The following is a 17,841-nucleotide window of genomic DNA, read 5'->3' as shown; positions in this document are numbered from 1 at the left end:
TACACATACAAAGTCGTTTCCAAAAAATGCACGAGGACCTTTGTCTCTTCTATTGTTGTCAAGTAGCTTACTTATATATATATATATATATATATATATATATATATATATATATATATATATATATATATATATATAATAATTTTGTGGTACAATTAAAACTTACGTTGTCCACTTGACTCCATTCGACTGGCGGTGTTAACAGTATCACCAAAGAGGCAGTAATGAGGCATTTTGACTCCCACTACACCTGCGCACACCGGCCCGGAGTGAACCCCTACCCGAACCTAGGAAGCAATTAATTAACACAAATAGGTATTTTAATATATATAATACTGGATCAAATATTTTTCACCTCTATAGAATAGACAAAGATTTAGCAATACTACCTGATGTACCTATACAGAATGACAGAGAAACACTACCATATATGATAATCATCACAGTGAAAATTGTGTAAGAAAGTGATAATATGTGTAAGAAAATGATAATTTATTTTTATGTTGTTATTACTTATAATCTATGTATATGTAAGTGTTATGATTTATTAAAATCAATTTTCATTCATTCATTCTTTTATTCATAATATCGTCATAGTCGTAGAATACTGACGGATCTTTATATGTAATCATTGTCAGATCCGTCAGTATTCTACGACTATGACGATATCAACACTCAAGTCGCCAAAGTATTAAAACAACTAATGACATTGCATATTAAAAGTGTTGATTAACACCAAAATCTGCACGGTGAAGTAAATGTGAATTTACACCAGCCAATCAACTCATCAGAACATGTAAAGTTATTCTGCAATATTACTAAATCGGGGGAAAGGGATTGTTAGTAATGGAGATTGAGAATCCCATCGCTAGCAATATACCCAACCAGGTCGATTTCCTCGCGGTTCTCCCTGGCAACTAACATGGTTAATTCCTGATGAATTCATCATGATGGGCTAACTGGTCTGTTTTCATTCTCATCTATCACTCTTCACTGGTGCTCTGCCAGCGTATCCCGTTAGCGCAGGAGGGATTACCATTCAATTTTCACGCATAAAAAGAAAATTACTAAATCTGATAATTACTAACAGTATTCTTTTACCCACATTTTTAATTATTACATCTAATGTTTGCAGAACGTAATATTTGTTACAATAATTGTTGTATACACCATTGATGTAGATTAAACTTAAATATGAATATTTCTTTATGAGTGTTTGTAGAAAAAAAATATTTTCATTTTTTCCATATATTATTTAGTATCGTACCTCCAAACGATGAGTTGGCCGATGCCTGACGACGAACCCTCGCACTGCTTCCACTATGGCCAGCGCCATGAGGCATATCTCCCGTGCGTGGAGGTCACCATTCCGCTCAGGCAGACCAGACACCACCATATACGCATCGCCTATTGTCTCTACCTGTTGTATGGAATATTGCTCTTTAACGCAACTGAATAAGAATTGGCATGAGTCATACGGAAATGTATATACATATATGTTGAGCGTGGTACGTTAATTTTACGAAATGTATATAAAATACACTGGAGTAAAGGTCGAAGAGAAAGACGTGAGGTCAATGAAAGGTTTAAGGTCATACTAATGATAAAAGAAAGTTTTTTTGGACACTTAATAACAATCAGTGAAGCGCAGTTAGCATCCCAAGAGGAATAAACAATTCAAAAACAAAAGTGATCTTCGATTGATTTTAGTAAATAAGATAAATAAATATTATTATATTTTGTTTAAAACTATAATCTCTTATGGGGTACTGAGTACACACTTTCATAACAAAGGTAACCATTGACAAACGCCTATGATGATCTCTTAGTTTGTATATATGTATTATAGTCAAATATCCCAGTTCCTACGCTTTTAAATTTGTCTAGTGAAACTTTATTTTTAAATGAGGTAAATACAGAGGCTAAGCTCGGAAAATAGAGTCTTTTTCACATTCACATTCACATTGGGGTAAATACATCCCGTACCTACTGGGCATTAAACACGGGTACTTAAGACTCCCTGTTCAGTGGAACTATCACCACCATCTTGCATTATGGGTAAGAGGCTAAGGTTGCAAATGCCCTTATCCTTGAAATCCCACTTCCCGCATATCCTGTATCAGCGCAACAGGGTACCAGTACTCAGGAAGGGAACCAGTTACAGAACTCGTGAGGTACTCACGAGTTCTGTAACTGGTTCCCTTCCTGAGGACCTACCGTTATATATTTCCTGAAATTTCAGGACTGAACGAAACACAAATTCAATGTTAAAATTAATAACACATATAGTTTGAAAATACTAAAAATGTTAAAGTATCGTTCCTTTGGACTTTTGACGAACAAAATGTTAAGCTCCATTTACTGGGCCAATTTCGATATGAATGAAAACACGATATTGAGTTCGAAAATTTGAAATTCATTTCATGGTATCCTCTGAAACTCGTGGCCCAAGTTCCTAATCTTAACTAATCACCTAACCTGGAATAAACCAATCATTCCACAAAAAGACTACATATCGATCTTTCCCTCCAACATACACATAAAATAAAATGCATTCGTATTAATAATTTACTTACCTTATAAACATCATAAAATCCTATAATCCTATCGAATGTGCTGTACAAATCGTTGAGTAGATCCACGACTTGCATCGGGGTAGAGGCGGCGCACAGCTCCGTGAAACCGACTATGTCGCTAAAATACACCGTCACGCATTCGAAGCTCTCAGGCTGCACCATCTCACCAGCCATAAGTTGCTGAGCCACAGGCCTGTATCAATGTATTTGGGTGAAACAGTATACTCTGTTATGTTCATGGTAGTGCTTATGTCTATAGGCGACGGTTACCACTTTCCATCACGTGGGCTGTTACTTTGTTTGCCAAGTTGTATAAAAAATTAATTGATATTTCTTTTAGACAAAAGCTAGTTCAAATAGATGTAAATAGGGCGTCGAGTGTTAAATAACGTCTCAAAAATGCTCAGAAACCTGTTACCATATATCTCAAACAGTCGTTTTGGGAGAAACAACTTTAATGACTTTACTGTAATAATTAAATAAATCCCTTCACAAAATTAGTAGTAGATTTGTTTCAAAAGAAACATACAAATATAATTAGTAGCGTTTCCTGACCATTTTTCTCGGCTGCATATGCTTTTGGACAGTAAGGTTATAAAAAATCCTATATGAATAAAAGATTTTGATTTCTTATAATAGATAGTATGCCTATTTTATTCCTTTTTTTATTGTTAAAGAGACAAACGGCTGACTATATTCCGATAGGAAGTAGTTTATCAAATTAAATAAAATTTATTGCATAAAAAGAAATAAAGAAAGAGAATATAGAAAGTTCAAAGATCGTTTCGATTGCTCATTCGACAGAAGCCATCTAAAGGAATCACGTTTTTAGAAAACAATAAGAAATATGTACGAAGGAAGTCGCAATTAGTGTATATATATATATATATATATATATATATATACATACTTAAGTGACTACATATATGCAACAATGAATTGGTAATAATAATAATAATAATGAAAGTTTGAAATTTATAATCTCATCTACAATTAGAATTCATCATTAAATACTCTGGAATCAGATTAGATTATTCTTCCATGCCAGTTACGCATCATTCTACTGATAGGAAACAGGTTAGTTCTACGCTGCGCGCCCTCTACGCCATTACGAGGGCCAAAAAGTTCGCGGAATGCGGGAGAAGGGGGTTGAAATTAAATATAAAACTATTTTACCTTTTTAATATATTCTCTCTTAACCTTAATACATTTTTCGTATCTTTCAAATAATTTGTTTATACCATCGAAAAAAAAAGTTTATCTTTGCTGTCAAAATAGGCCGAAATTGCAGACTTGACTTCTTCATCGTCGCCAAATTTTTTTCCACGCAGCTCCTTTTTCATTTTTGGGAATAAATAATAGTCGCTGGGGGCCAAGTCTGGACCGTAGGGTGGGTCTAATTTTTTAAACCAGCATCGGTTGATGGCAGCCGTGTGAACGGGAGCGTTGTCATGCAAAAGGAGCAAACCTTTTGACAGCTTTCCTCTCCTTTTTTCTTTAATAGCTTCTTTCAATCTGTCTAGTAAAGAAGCGCAGTACTTTCCCGTTATTGCCACACCACGATCTTTATAATCGATCATCAAAATACCTTCTGTATCCCAAAAGATAGTCGCCATGATCCTTCCGGCCGATTGTGACACTTTAAACTTTTTCGGAGAAGCTGTACCTTTTTTATGCCACTACATCGTGTCTTGCTTCGACTTAGACACAGGTCATCTTCAATAGACTCTCTTCCTTGTTTGAAACCATGCCACAAAAACCATGCCACTTGTAAACCATGGTTTTACCAGGGACAGAGTACGCGTAAACTGCTAACAGCTCTTGAAAAATCCTCTGAGCGGATTTTCTTTGCTTGATGAGGAACTTAATAACGGCGCGGTGTTTAATTTTCGCCATACTCGCTGACTTCTTCCCAATTCACTTGTTTGTTAGTCTAACTCAAAAGTTAATGACCCGATTTGGTTTAAACTTGGTATATATACTCTTAATGAGGACCTCATTTCAAGTGACTACCTGAACGAGTAAACCAACCCCCACCAACCCCTCCATTCCGCGAACTTTTTGACCTCCTCTCGTAGGTAATACGTTTCGTACAGCCATGGATTTAATAATCCATAGCTCCGTGCAATATTAACATGAATAATTTTAATTTGCAACTATTACTCCTAACCATGTTTAATAATACTAACAAATAAAGTTACCGTAAATTTAAAAAACGTAAAGAAATATTTTAAATGTATGGGAGCCACTATGATATAATTGAAAATTTGCCACTTGTCTAATATGTTAGAATCGTAAGAATATTATAAATGCAAAATTTTATTAGGCTCTTTGTCACTCATCATACATACATGACTGAATCTGTTTGATTCAAATTTGGCATACCTATGGACCATATTTTAGGAACTTTTTATTCTAATTCACAAAACAAAATCGCGAGTATTTTTTTTTTTTTTATCTATAAACCAGTCCATAATGCAATTTCAGCAGAGAAGAACGGGCAAAAAAGTCAGCTGTCGCTTTTTTTAAATAATACGAGTATACTCGCATATTACGCAAAACGCATTTCAGGTCTCAGCTTTAAGGCATTTAAATCACAAAATTTAATCAAAATTAAGTATAAAATTAAGTGTAAAGTTTAAATTAAATACAAATTAAATCGTTTGTCTTGATTCAAATGCTACAATAAAATTGTACAAAATTTATAGTTCAAATGAACTATAAATATAAATTCTTGATTGAAGAAAATTGGAGCCAAGAGGCATTATAACAATAATATTGAATTACTTTAATCACGTATATCCTTATTATATGTATACAAATATTAATATATATTAAAAGCTACAATATAAAGTTATTAAACGATCTCTCACATAATAAAGTTTCATCGATAAACAAACAACAATACAATTGTACACAAAGCTTAGTTATGGGCTGTAAAATGTGTTTTATTGCTGCATATACGAGACAGAGCAATTTAATTAATGTATCACTATATTATATTATTATAATAATATAAATAAACACTCAAAATACGGATAATATAACTGAATTACAGCTAGGTAGGTATATCTTTACACACTTAAAAAAAGCTGAAATTGCTAAAACTACGGTGGGGCGGGGGGGATTGTTAATAATGGAGACTAAGGGCCCCATTGCTAACAATATATCCAACCAGGTCGACCTCCGCGTAGTCTTTCCTGGAAACCATCATGCTGATTTCTAAGTATATTCATCACGATGGGCTAACTGACCTGTCTTTCATCCTCACCTGTCAACACTCACTGGTGCCCGCCAGTGTATGCCGATAGCGCAGACGAAGTTACTATTCTATCATCAACCATTAAAAAAATAATACGGGAGTATGTCAACATATTTATTATTTTTTAACAGAAACATCTATAATGTTTCCTTCTATTATTGTACGCATATTGCCCGCTAGTAATTAATGCTCCTTTCCACTCAGTGTTTGTTGGAAGAGAACTCTTACAGAGTTAAGCTCGCCTGTTGTACATCTTTATTTTATATATTTTATATGTTGTAATTTTTTGTGTACAATAAAGAATAAATAAATAAATGTTTCCTTTCTTTCTTAAAATAGCAGAATAAGTTTTTTTTTTATATGTATCATCATCATATCATATTAACTGTCCACTGCTAAATATAAGTCTCCCTCTATTGGGAAGTTTTACCAATAGTCACCACGCTTGGTGATATTTTAAGAGTGACGCTGGTGCTCATCCTTTGACCATTAAGTACTTAATTTTATCACAATTCCTTCACTGTTTCTAGCATTAAGTTATGGAATTCATTGCCTGTTGTCATTAGAAGTACAAAATCCATTGATGCTTTCAAACGATAATTGAAAGATTATCTTTTCTCTATCTGATTGTTTTTTTCATTAAAAAATTGGCATTCTTTATTTACGTATTTATATAATTATTTATTTTATGATATTTTGTTTTCCTTGTGCCTATAATTATTAATATGTATCCTAGTATTGGGTACATATTTAACATATATGCATGGGATTATATAATTTTGTTTGATTAATATATATGTATATGTATGTATGTATGTAATTTTTATATATTTTTAATTTGCAAAAGATGTTTTTTTAATTATACAGTACTATCGTACCTAATTGTACAACAATTAGTCCATTACCTTAAGATTGTCTTGAAAAGATTGCTCTCAGCAATAAGACCGCCTTACTGTACTTATACAATTGTATCGTTGTGTTTGTAAATTACCTTGCTTATTTCCTATATTGTATAATGCCAATAAAGTATACTCATTCATTCATTCATACTTAGTTGCCTCTTACGACATTCACGGAAAAGGAAGGGGTGGTTCGTTCTATGCCGGGACCATACAGCGTTTCATGTTTATTAACAGCTTATTTCATTAGCAACTATGGATCTGCAGTAAATATATTTATTTGCGAAATAATAATATATATTAATTACCTTGGCAACACTTGATATAATAACTCCTCAGATCTCCTTTTCTCCAACGACAGTTGTTCCGTTTTCTCTTCTACGAGTGATTCGAGATTGTTCGCGTACTGCTCCATGCGACGGAGAAGGTCATCCATCAAGTTATCACAGTAGCCCCTGGGGAATACGAAATTGGTTCCGATTCTGAGGAGACATTTCTCTAAACTTATCCCTTAACCTAATATTTTAATTTAATATTTTCTAGAAATCACAGAAAATTATTAAACAATTAAGATATGTGGTATCAGGTTAGCAATGGAGTTCGACAGCCCCATTGCTAGCAATATGTCCTATTAGGTCGACCTCCACATGGTTCCCCCTGGAAACCCTCGTGAACCATTCTTGTTGAATTCGTCACGATGGGCTAACTGACCTGCTTCACCTTCACCTATCATCCTTTACTGGTGCCCCGCCGGTGTATACCGATAGCACGGGTGGGGTTACCATTTCATTATCACCCATTAAGCAGTCATTAACTTTCCACTGCTGAACATAGCCTCCCCATAAGGAGGATTTTGCCAGTAGTTGCTACGCCTGGCAAGCTGGCTGGGAATCGCAGTTGGGCTTTTAGTGATGTTTTAAGAGGGACGCTGCTGCCCATCCCTCCTCAGTCGCCTCTTACGACACCTACGGGAAAGGAAGGGGTGGCTATTCTATGCCAGGACCTACAAGGCGGCTTTTGACTTAAATCTATTAAAAACTTTGTTCATATTTGGTCCTTACAATAAAGATTTCACTGTGATATCAAAATAAAATTTTAGAACAATGACATCTCAGAATCGGCCCCATTATCTAATTAAAATGTTTGATATAAATGTATATAGTGACAACGCAAACGGAATTACGATTCCATTTCATTCCATTAAAAAAGCTACATGACGGATTAATTAATGAGATATCGTTTGGAATACAGTTAGCCGTAATTGTGATATGTACCAAGGCGTAACTTGCTGAAAAAATTCATAAAACCAAAAAATACGTTTCAAGGAAAATAGGTATCTAATCTTATTTCTTATCCCAATAAAATGTTCTCTGATACTTTAGTGAAATTTTCATACAAACCGCACAATCATACAACCGATTTAATACAAAAAAGATCTTACAATCCTTCAAACTATATTCCTTGAATGAAATTATTAAATTTAATTCTAATTTTTATTTCCAGTACGATTAAACCTATTTAGAGACATAAGCTATTCGACAATACAAAACAAATAAATCTCGCTACCACTATCAAAAACTTTCACATTCCAAGTTATCATGCTAAGTTGTTCTGCAAAACCGTTTTCTATGCAAATTTTGTCTTAGAAACAACAGGGGTCTCGAAACAAAGTCAAAAACAGATCTGTCTCAACTTAAAAATCTATTTGTGGGTTACTGATCTTACGAGCTCAACACTCACTGCTTTCATTCAGTATGCCCACATAAATAAAAGTTGAATTAGTAATGGAAATTTCGTGTATATAATGATTGTAATACCAGCCACTAACTGCCCACTGTTGAACATAGGTCTTCCTCAATAATAACCAACCAATAGAAGAAACTGCATATAATCACATAGTATATAAGTAGTATTAGCAAATAAAAATAAAAATAGTAATTAACTCCCAATCCCATAGATATAGTTTTTCCATAAAAAGTGTAGTGTTAGATTATATACTTTAGTTGATACTATTTTTAATAAAATTCTAGATATAAGCAAAATAAAAAAGTAGAAAATAAATAAAGTAAAAAGCCTGTAATTTGATATCCGGGGGCAGTGTGTAAATTTGGTTACCCTATCCCAATTAATTATAAGTAATTATAAGTTAGTCGACGGCCCACTTATTGCGGTGGGGAGGTAGGCGCCAAATAAAAAAAAAAAACATAGGTCTTCCCATAAGGGAAGTTTTTCCAGTAGTTGCCACACTTGACAGGTAGGTTGATAACCGCAGTTAGGCTTTGGTGATTTTTTAAGATGGACGCTGCTGCTCTCGACCTTTTTTTAATTAAGTTCTTTTAGTCGCCTCTAACGGCACCCACGGGAAAGGAAGTGGTAGCTTATTCTATACTGGGACTACACGACATATGTACCCTATATACGTATTGTATATTAAAAACATGCAATTTTAATATCCTCAGAACTGTTGAGATTGTAGAGATTAATGGTTTGTTCTCTAGATACAGTGTTATATATGTATATGCCATTCTGAACACGAGAGCGAACTCTTTGTCAAAGTAATCTTCATAACTCACTTTCATGGACATATATATTCAGTTGAAATTTAAACCAATTTATTTGCAAAGATATTTCACATGTCTTACACCTTTGTACACGACTAGCTGTGCCCGCAGTTTTGTATATCGTTGCTCTTATATTACCTTACACTCCGTAAAAAAATATTTTAGTTTTGCGTAACATTTTTTCACATTTTTATAATTGTGGTTAAATTTTTTGTTAATTCGTAACAATGGGTCAATTGATCTTATTTTATCAACATATTATCATCTTCACTGGTATCTTATCATCATAATATCAGCCGTTATCTGTCTACTGAAGAATATAGGCCTCCCCCATAAGGGGGCTTTCGCCAGTAGTTACCACGCTTGGGAGGCGAATTGGCAACTGCAGTTACTTTTAGTGACGTTTAAAAAGGGATGCTGCTGACCATTAGGTTCCCCTAGTTGCTTTTTATGACACTCATGGAAAGCCTAACAATAGATACCAACCAGTCTGCCAAACGTAGCAACTACTGGCAAAATTCCCCTTATGGAAAAGGCCCATTTTCTGCAGAGGACAATTAACGGCTAGTATAAATAATACACCTGCTAAGTCTGTATGGAAGACCCAAAATTATTTGTCGTTTTTGAATTTTTAATTCATCAAATTTCTGTCCTAATAAGTATATTTAATAGCGTAAGTAGATTCCAAGTTTTACGTACGGCTAACAAACTTTACGCTTTTATATTTATTTATTATTAGATGCACAACACAGCTTTACAACAAAGCATTAAACAGTGTCAATGCATACAATATGTATCATGACAAGTTACAAGGCCAAATATAAGTGCATACAGGATGACAGGCATCATTAACAAGAAGCCTTATCTTTAAACATTAATACAATATTATTGAATAATTACTTATTTCACATATATACATATAAGCTAAACATATAAACATTATTCTATGAATATATGGTATTGTAGCGACAAAGAATGTTAAAAAAAAATATAACAAGATTGGTAATCACTTATTATATATATATATATATATATATATATATATATATATATATATATATATATATTTCAAGATCAATCACAACCATTTAAGGCTAAAATATTAACTAAAGGTATTGGTTTCAGTCAGCCCTAAATTTTTATATGTATTTTTTTTGTATCTGTAAACTTCTCTTTGAGTCCATGTATTATTTCAATGTTGTGCATGTCTATAATTGATGCAAATACTATATTTTGTTTTTTAATGTATTTTGTCAATGTATGTACTTGTGTTTTCGATATGCCTAAAAAAATTAATGAAGCACAAACAACTGGATTACTCGATTATCATCTGTATACATTACTTAATATAGTTGGCGTTGATAGCGTCGAAGGTAGGCCGTTCGTCGGGGCACTCGGCCCAGCAGCGCGCCGCCAGCTCTAGCAGCTCGGCGGCCGCTCCGGCGCCGCCGCCCGCCGCGCCCACTGCGCCGCCGTCGCTCACACCCACCACCGGCCGGAACGGCGGCGACTCGCGGGCGCACACCCTCGATACTATTTCTGATGAAACATAAACGTGGATTATTATAGAGTCAGCTATAGTAAATTGAACTACCTTACAAACTTAAATTATACAGAGTGTAAGGGACAGGTTGGCAGAAATTGAAACAGTAAATTTAGTACATTTATTTATTTATAAAGTATTGACCACATTACAAAAAATGTACAAAAGGCGGACTATCATTCTGAGCTCAAATCCAGTGAAAATTCTTTTTGGAAACTTACATTGTTTTTTTTTCATTTAAAATCCTAGATTACATATTTATGATATTGTGTCATAATCTTAAGATATAACAATATTTTATAGTGAAATACTATAAAAAATCAAAAACCAGCATTGCAATATACGTATTTAAATTTTACTGCGGCGCTCGGAAATAATTGTGTAAATTTAACGTCTCAAGTGTAAGGAAACTACCTACAAAAAAGCGCTAGTGACCGCGCGATACCTACATATCACGCGTTGTGTGGATCGTAAAATTTCAAATACATTCAGTTAAAAGTTTAATATTTAAAGGGTATTGTTTTTGTGCTAAATATTTCATAAAAACGTTATTTAATACTTTGTGGATTATTAATTTAGTTGATAATCACTGGAAGTAAAATGGATGCTAATTTGAGAGATCAAGATCTTCGTATAAAACAGTTAATAAAAGAAAATCTACGTAAGTACTCTTTTTATACCTAGGTAGGTAAGGTATAATAAACACAAAAGGTACTTAGATCGCGTGTGTTCGAAGCATTTATTCTAATAAATTTAATTTAAAATTGTAGAAAGAAAAAAATGTCTGCCAAGCCGTAGCCGAAGCCGATCTCCAAATATATTTGGCGATAGTGAGACCCAGTGTCCAGATGATTTACCCAGCGTCGTCGCAACAAAGAAAAAAACGAGGATAAAGTAAAAGAAAATTTACTGAAAGAAGAAACAAACTGTTCTAAATGCTTAATTTATGGAGAAGAGGATAAAAGAAATGAGTATTTCGGACTGTTAGTGGCTCAAGAATTTAAATATATACGGCCATGTGTGCGAACGAGGTGTTATGAAGAAATTTTAAAGTATCTACGGGAAGCAAAAGGCCAACATGTTGATCAACTGCAACATGAAAACACTGAAAATTAATTACTTTCATTTTATTATATATAGATTTTTAAAATTTCCTGAAATATTATTAGTTAACGTTTTATTTAATATTGTAGAATTGATCAATACAATTTATAAAAATAATTTATTGGTATTACTTACATATTTTCAAAAAAATACGTAAAAACCTATTTTTTTGGGTGATTATGGGAGTTTATGGGTGTTTATTGGGTTTTTACCAAAGCACCGGGTTTAAACCCGGTGCTTTGCCCATCTGTAGTTAAAACCAAGAATCGTTAATTATATGGCTATGGTGTCCTTCCAATGGGAAAATAGTCTGCCATTTGATCCAGCCCATTCATCTGAATCAGTTGTTTGAAATTTTTGAAATTGAAATGAAAAATACAAATGCTTTCTCAAAAACAGATAATTTTTTTTTTTTTATAATTACGTGCGTGTAGAAGGTTACATACGTGTGTACTGTTAATACTAAACATGATTTTTATAAAAAAAAATCGCCATTAACATTTCATGAATACTAATAATACCAAAGAAGTTGTCAATGCGTCGCCGACCTTTTAAGATTAAAGTCTCGACTTCTAATCTATTTAATATTCATAGATACTCACCCTTATTGGACATAGTGCTGGTGTAGTGATGGAAGGGTCCAGCTCTAAGGACTATCTCCTCAAGGATGATCCCAAAACTATACACATCGCCTTTAAGAGAGGCGGCTGCACCAGGGTATATGCTGGCCGCTACCAGCTCCGGTGCCGTCCATAACAATTCTGTTAACCGCAAGATTTATATTTTAGCCATCTATTACCATAGTAAATAAAAAGATATCTAAGTACATTTTATTATAATAAATAAATAACAAAAAAGGATGGCAATCGATTTATTTTAGTGACTTGTTTTATACATAAGTATATACTATATATTTTAAATTTTATGATATGATGATGTCTAGTAGTTTGTATTCACACGAATTTATTATTTATATAACTTTTTGAAAAAAGCAACAGCTGAGTTTCTTGCCCGTTCTTTTTGCCTGAAATTTCGAATAGGCTGTAATGAAAAAATTACTATTCAAAAACGCTCAAATCTAAGTTTACTTTAATAAAAATATTTCTTTCTTCCTTTCTCAAGCCAGGTTCGCACTTGTGTCATGGTTACTCATGATTTAGTGGCTCGCATGGCCTTAAAATTATGTAATTCAATCCGGTTATTTTTACAATAAAATATAATGTGTACTTATAAAACTTTTAACAATAAGTCTGGTACTTAAGCTAGAATATCCTGTACGATAAGAATCCAAGCATTTGAAGATCCAAGTCAGAAGTCCAGACTGAAAACATCTCTGAAAAATTAGACTGTAATGACTCAGCTGGTCTAAGGGTGGCGATCTTATAGCTATTTTGTTTAAAGGTAGTAAGCATGCAATTTAAGGACAAGTTCTAAATTAAATATTGGCATGCCATACAATTGAATACAGAGATTCTCTTTTTAACATTAAATACTTGTAATGTAATAACCTGTATTCAAGCAAATAAATTTATTCATCATTTATTCATACAGTCCGTCTGATGGTAAACGATTACCATATGGACATATAGACTATGGATCCCTGCAAGACCTTAATTGTCACTATTATTCAATTAAATATTTTGCTTAGAGATAATGATGATGATAATGATGAGATGATGTTTCTAGGTGGCTCACCTAGAAACATCACTTCACCCTTCAATTATACAACACATTCACATTTATGGTATTATACTTCATAATGATATTTACGCGTAATATACCCTATCAGGGCGACCTTTAGGTGGTCCCCCTTGGATACCATCGTGCTAAATTCCAGATATGGAAAGCGCGGGAAACGTTTAAAAAAGCGGGAGTGTTTTTTGATCTTCTTTAAATTAATTTTATTTTTATTTATATAAGGATTAGTCTTTTTTATATATTGTGTATTAGATTGTATATTTAATTGTATATTTTGTAGTAATAGTGTTTGTTGCTGTAAATATTGGTAAGTAAATTACCTATATTAACATTATGGATCCACCTATAGACCCTGGGGGGACAACCCCCAGGTGTCTGCAAATATAACTATTCCATTCAATAATAGTTTTGATATATTAGGTGAATCTAGTATGGACACAGATGGTTCTAGCGTTGCAAGTTCTAAACGTAAGCGAGTACGTGGTGAACGTCGCATTTGCAAACATTGCAATAAAAAACGAAGGAGGCACACCAAGGGTCTTGAATCTAAAATTAAAGATAGTGATTGTCAATGTATTGAAGATGAGAATCAAACTCAAGTATCAATACCAGTTGTAAACAATACCGAGTCTGTTAAACCTGCTTCTCCACCCAGTACTTTAAGCAGAACTTTGTACAATGCCGAGGATATAGCACCTTATGTCGTTCATGTACAAAAAAATGAAACACATCCTAATGATAACACTACATTACATCCTATTGCATTTGGTCGCTTTTTACACACTAATAAGATAAATAATATAGTGAATGGTAGCCTCAAAAGAATAGGAAGAAACCGTTTATCGCTTTCTTTCTCAAATTTTGAAAATGCAAATGCATTTTTAAATAATAGTAACTTAGTGACACATAATTTTAAGGCATTTATACCTTCTTTCCATGTAACCCGTATGGGAATTGTGAGGGGTATTCCTAAAGATTGGACAGAAGAGGAAGTAATCCAAAATATATCAGTACCGATAGGTTGTGGGAAAATTCTAAAAACCAGAAGAATAAAGAAAAAGACAATTAATGAAGGACAACCAAGTTTTATTAATACTGAAACCATTGTTATTACTTTTGATGGACAAATATTGCCAAAAAGAGTATTTATGTTTTACACATCATTAACTGTAGATTTGTACATTTACCCTACTATCCAATGCTATAACTGCTGTAGGTTCGGACATGTCAAGATGCAGTGTCGTTCAAATCCTCGGTGTTATAAATGCAGGCAAAATCATACAGGTGATAAATGTGAAGTAGATGAGGAAAATGTTTCTTGTATCTTGTGTAATGGTTCTCATTCAGCAATTAGTAAAAAATGTCCTGAATATGCACGTCAGAAAGCCATTAAAGAAACAATGGCCCATAGTTGTGTTTCTTATGCTGAAGCATCAAAATTTCATCCTCCAACTTCTAAACTATATTCAGATGTATTAACATCATCATCTCCTTCCAATAAATCTCATTTTCAATCTTCTTTCCTTAAAGAGAAATCATCATTACCACATATACAATCATCATATAAAAAAACAGTTACACTTAAACCACGCTCTCCTCAAAAAATACAACAAGGATATGATCGTTCTGCCCATGAAGCCATAGTTAAGGAATATAATATTCCTGCTCCCTCTAATGGTTGTGCATTATCATCAAATAATATTGACAATAATCAATCCATCATTGATATTATTCTCATGCTTATTAAAGTGTTATCGCAATCAAAAATGATACAAACAACTTTACCACCGTCCAACGATGCCATGTACAATGTATTTTCTCAATTATTAACTTCTCACAATGGATTACAAAGTCCAAATAATTCAGTGGAACTGTCGTAGCATAACAAATAAGAAATCAGACTTATTTTATTTGATTAATAAATATAATCCTTTTATAATAGCTCTACAAGAGACTTGGTTAAAGCCAGGATATCCTTTTAGGATTTCAGGCTTTACAAGTCTCCGTGATGATAGAGCTGACGGATATGGCGGTGTTGCCATATTGGTCAAAAACTCCCTTCTTTTTTCTTCTTTTTCGCTTCCTGTATATAGCGGCATTAATGCAGCTGCTATAATTATAAATGGTATCTGTTTTGTTACTTTATATATTCCTGATCCTACATGCCAAATATATTCACAACTAGAACAATTATTTTCAATTTTACCTAAACCTTTTCTCGTAATGGGCGATTTTAATGCTCAGCACCAATCGTGGGGCAGTTCTACTTCTAATTTTTATGGTGGAAAACTCCTGACGATAATTGACACTTACAAATTATGTATTATTAACTCAGATGTACCGACACGTAGAACTGCACCGAATGAAGGGTTTAGTGCTCCTGATATTTCAATATCTGATTTAGCTTCTTCACTGTCGTGGTATCCTCATTCCTCTACCTTCGGAAGCGATCACTTTCCCCTCATTCTTTCTTTTCCAATTTCCATTCCCTCAAGTCGAAAGAGTGGTCCTCGACTTAAATATAATTTATCAAATGTAGACTGGAATATTTACAAACAATATTTAGATAATAAAATATCGGAGTTACCTATTGTTTATCATGGAAATGAACATCAATGTTGTAATGACTTGATAATTAATATGAAGGAGGTTGCTGATTTATTATTTCCTGTTAAAAATAGTGCTTCAGGGAAAATTCCCTCCCCACCTTGGTGGGACAAAGATTGTACGGAAGCAATTAAAAATCGTAAAGAGGCTGAAAAAAATTATAATAATTACATGACATCAGAAAATTTTGAAATTTACACCGCAGTTTCACGTTCTACTCGAAAACTACTGAAAAAAAAGAAATTGGAAGGTTGGAGAAGATTTTGTTCTTCTATCTGTCCAGAAGTTAATTCATCAGTCGTTTGGAATAATATTAAAAGATTCAGATCTGCCTTCAGTGATCATACATCACGTTCTGCACTCGATTTAACTTTAGCGAATAAATTTTTAGATCGCCTTGCTCCTAGTTATGTGCCGGAATGCCTTTACAATATTTCTCTATCCGTCTCTGACGAATTATCCGAACTTGAGTCTCCTTTTACTCTTGTAGAACTTAAAGGTGTTCTAGCTTGTATTAAAGACTCTGCACCGGGAGAAGACGGTATACCGTATTCCTTTTTTAAAAATGCTAGCGATGCGACATTAATTTACTTTTTAAATATAATTAATTCCATAATTATTTCGGGAAATATACCTACTTCATGGAAGTCTCAGATTATTATACCATTTCTAAAGCCTCATAAACCACCTTCTGAACCATCTTCATACCGTCCTGTTGCACTTTCCTCTGTCTTACTAAAGCTAGCTGAACATTTAGTGAAGAACCGTCTAGAATGGTTTTTAGAAAGTAATAACTTACTATCCCCGAACCAGTTTGGTTTTAGGAAAGGTAAGAGCACCTTAGATAATGTGAGCGTTCTTATTTCAGATATTCATATAGCTTTCTCACAAAATTTGTCAATCCTCTCAGTCTTTTTAGATATAAATTCTGCCTATGATAATGTAATAATTTCTATTTTAAAAACTAAATTACAAGCTTTAAATGTACCGGTAATGCTTTCTAATTTCATTATTAATATTTTATCAGAAAGAACAATACATATGGATCTAGATGAAGATACCAAATTATCTAGAACAGTATGGAAAGGCCTTCCACAAGGATCTGTTCTCAGTCCAATTTTATTCAACATATACACATACGATCTAGAATCATTCCTTGATAAATCCGTAAAAATTTTACAATATGCTGATGATCTCTTATTATATTTTATTGCGAAGTCCATAGAATCTGCTTCTGCCAAATTATCTGATTCATTAGATATGTTAAAAACGTGGTTAGATGCAAATGGTCTTAATCTTTCTGTAACCAAGAGTAGTGTAGTTTTGTTTTCAAGAATGAGATCACCGCAACAAATTAAGGTGCTTTATGATAACTCATACATTCCTATAAAGACTGAAATTAAATTTTTAGGTATCGTGCTAGATAATAAATTAACAGGTCTGTCCCACTGTAATTATATTTCCACGAAATGTGAGCGTAACCTCAACATTCTTAGGTGCCTTGCTGGAGTTTGGTGGGGAGCACATCCCGTTTCACTAAAACTTGCTTATAATGGTCTTATAAGGAGTGTCATTGATTATGGAACTTTTT

At 33.5% G+C, this 17,841-nt stretch overlaps 1 protein-coding gene across 1 annotated transcript in view; it reads right to left on the bottom strand.

Moving 5' to 3' along the window:
- Positions 1–17,841, bottom strand: part of LOC113521806 (atrial natriuretic peptide receptor 1) — an 84,535-nt gene that overhangs the window by 4,482 nt on the left and 62,212 nt on the right. The window contains exons 16-21 of the mRNA XM_031909910.2: positions 12,548–12,706; positions 10,642–10,837; positions 7,046–7,192; positions 2,577–2,769; positions 1,268–1,420; positions 167–287 (exon numbers count right to left, since the gene is read on the bottom strand). Coding sequence (XP_031765770.1) covers positions 167–287; positions 1,268–1,420; positions 2,577–2,769; positions 7,046–7,192; positions 10,642–10,837; positions 12,548–12,706 — 969 coding nt within the window. The remainder of the gene's footprint in view (positions 1–166; positions 288–1,267; positions 1,421–2,576; positions 2,770–7,045; positions 7,193–10,641; positions 10,838–12,547; positions 12,707–17,841) is intronic.

The sequence above is a fragment of the Galleria mellonella genome, unplaced genomic scaffold (assembly GCF_026898425.1).
Source record: "Galleria mellonella isolate WM207_F2 unplaced genomic scaffold, CSIRO_AGI_GalMel_v1 utg63, whole genome shotgun sequence".
Lineage (NCBI taxonomy): Eukaryota > Metazoa > Arthropoda > Insecta > Lepidoptera > Pyralidae > Galleria > Galleria mellonella.
This window is presented reverse-complemented; position numbering and strand designations above follow the sequence as displayed.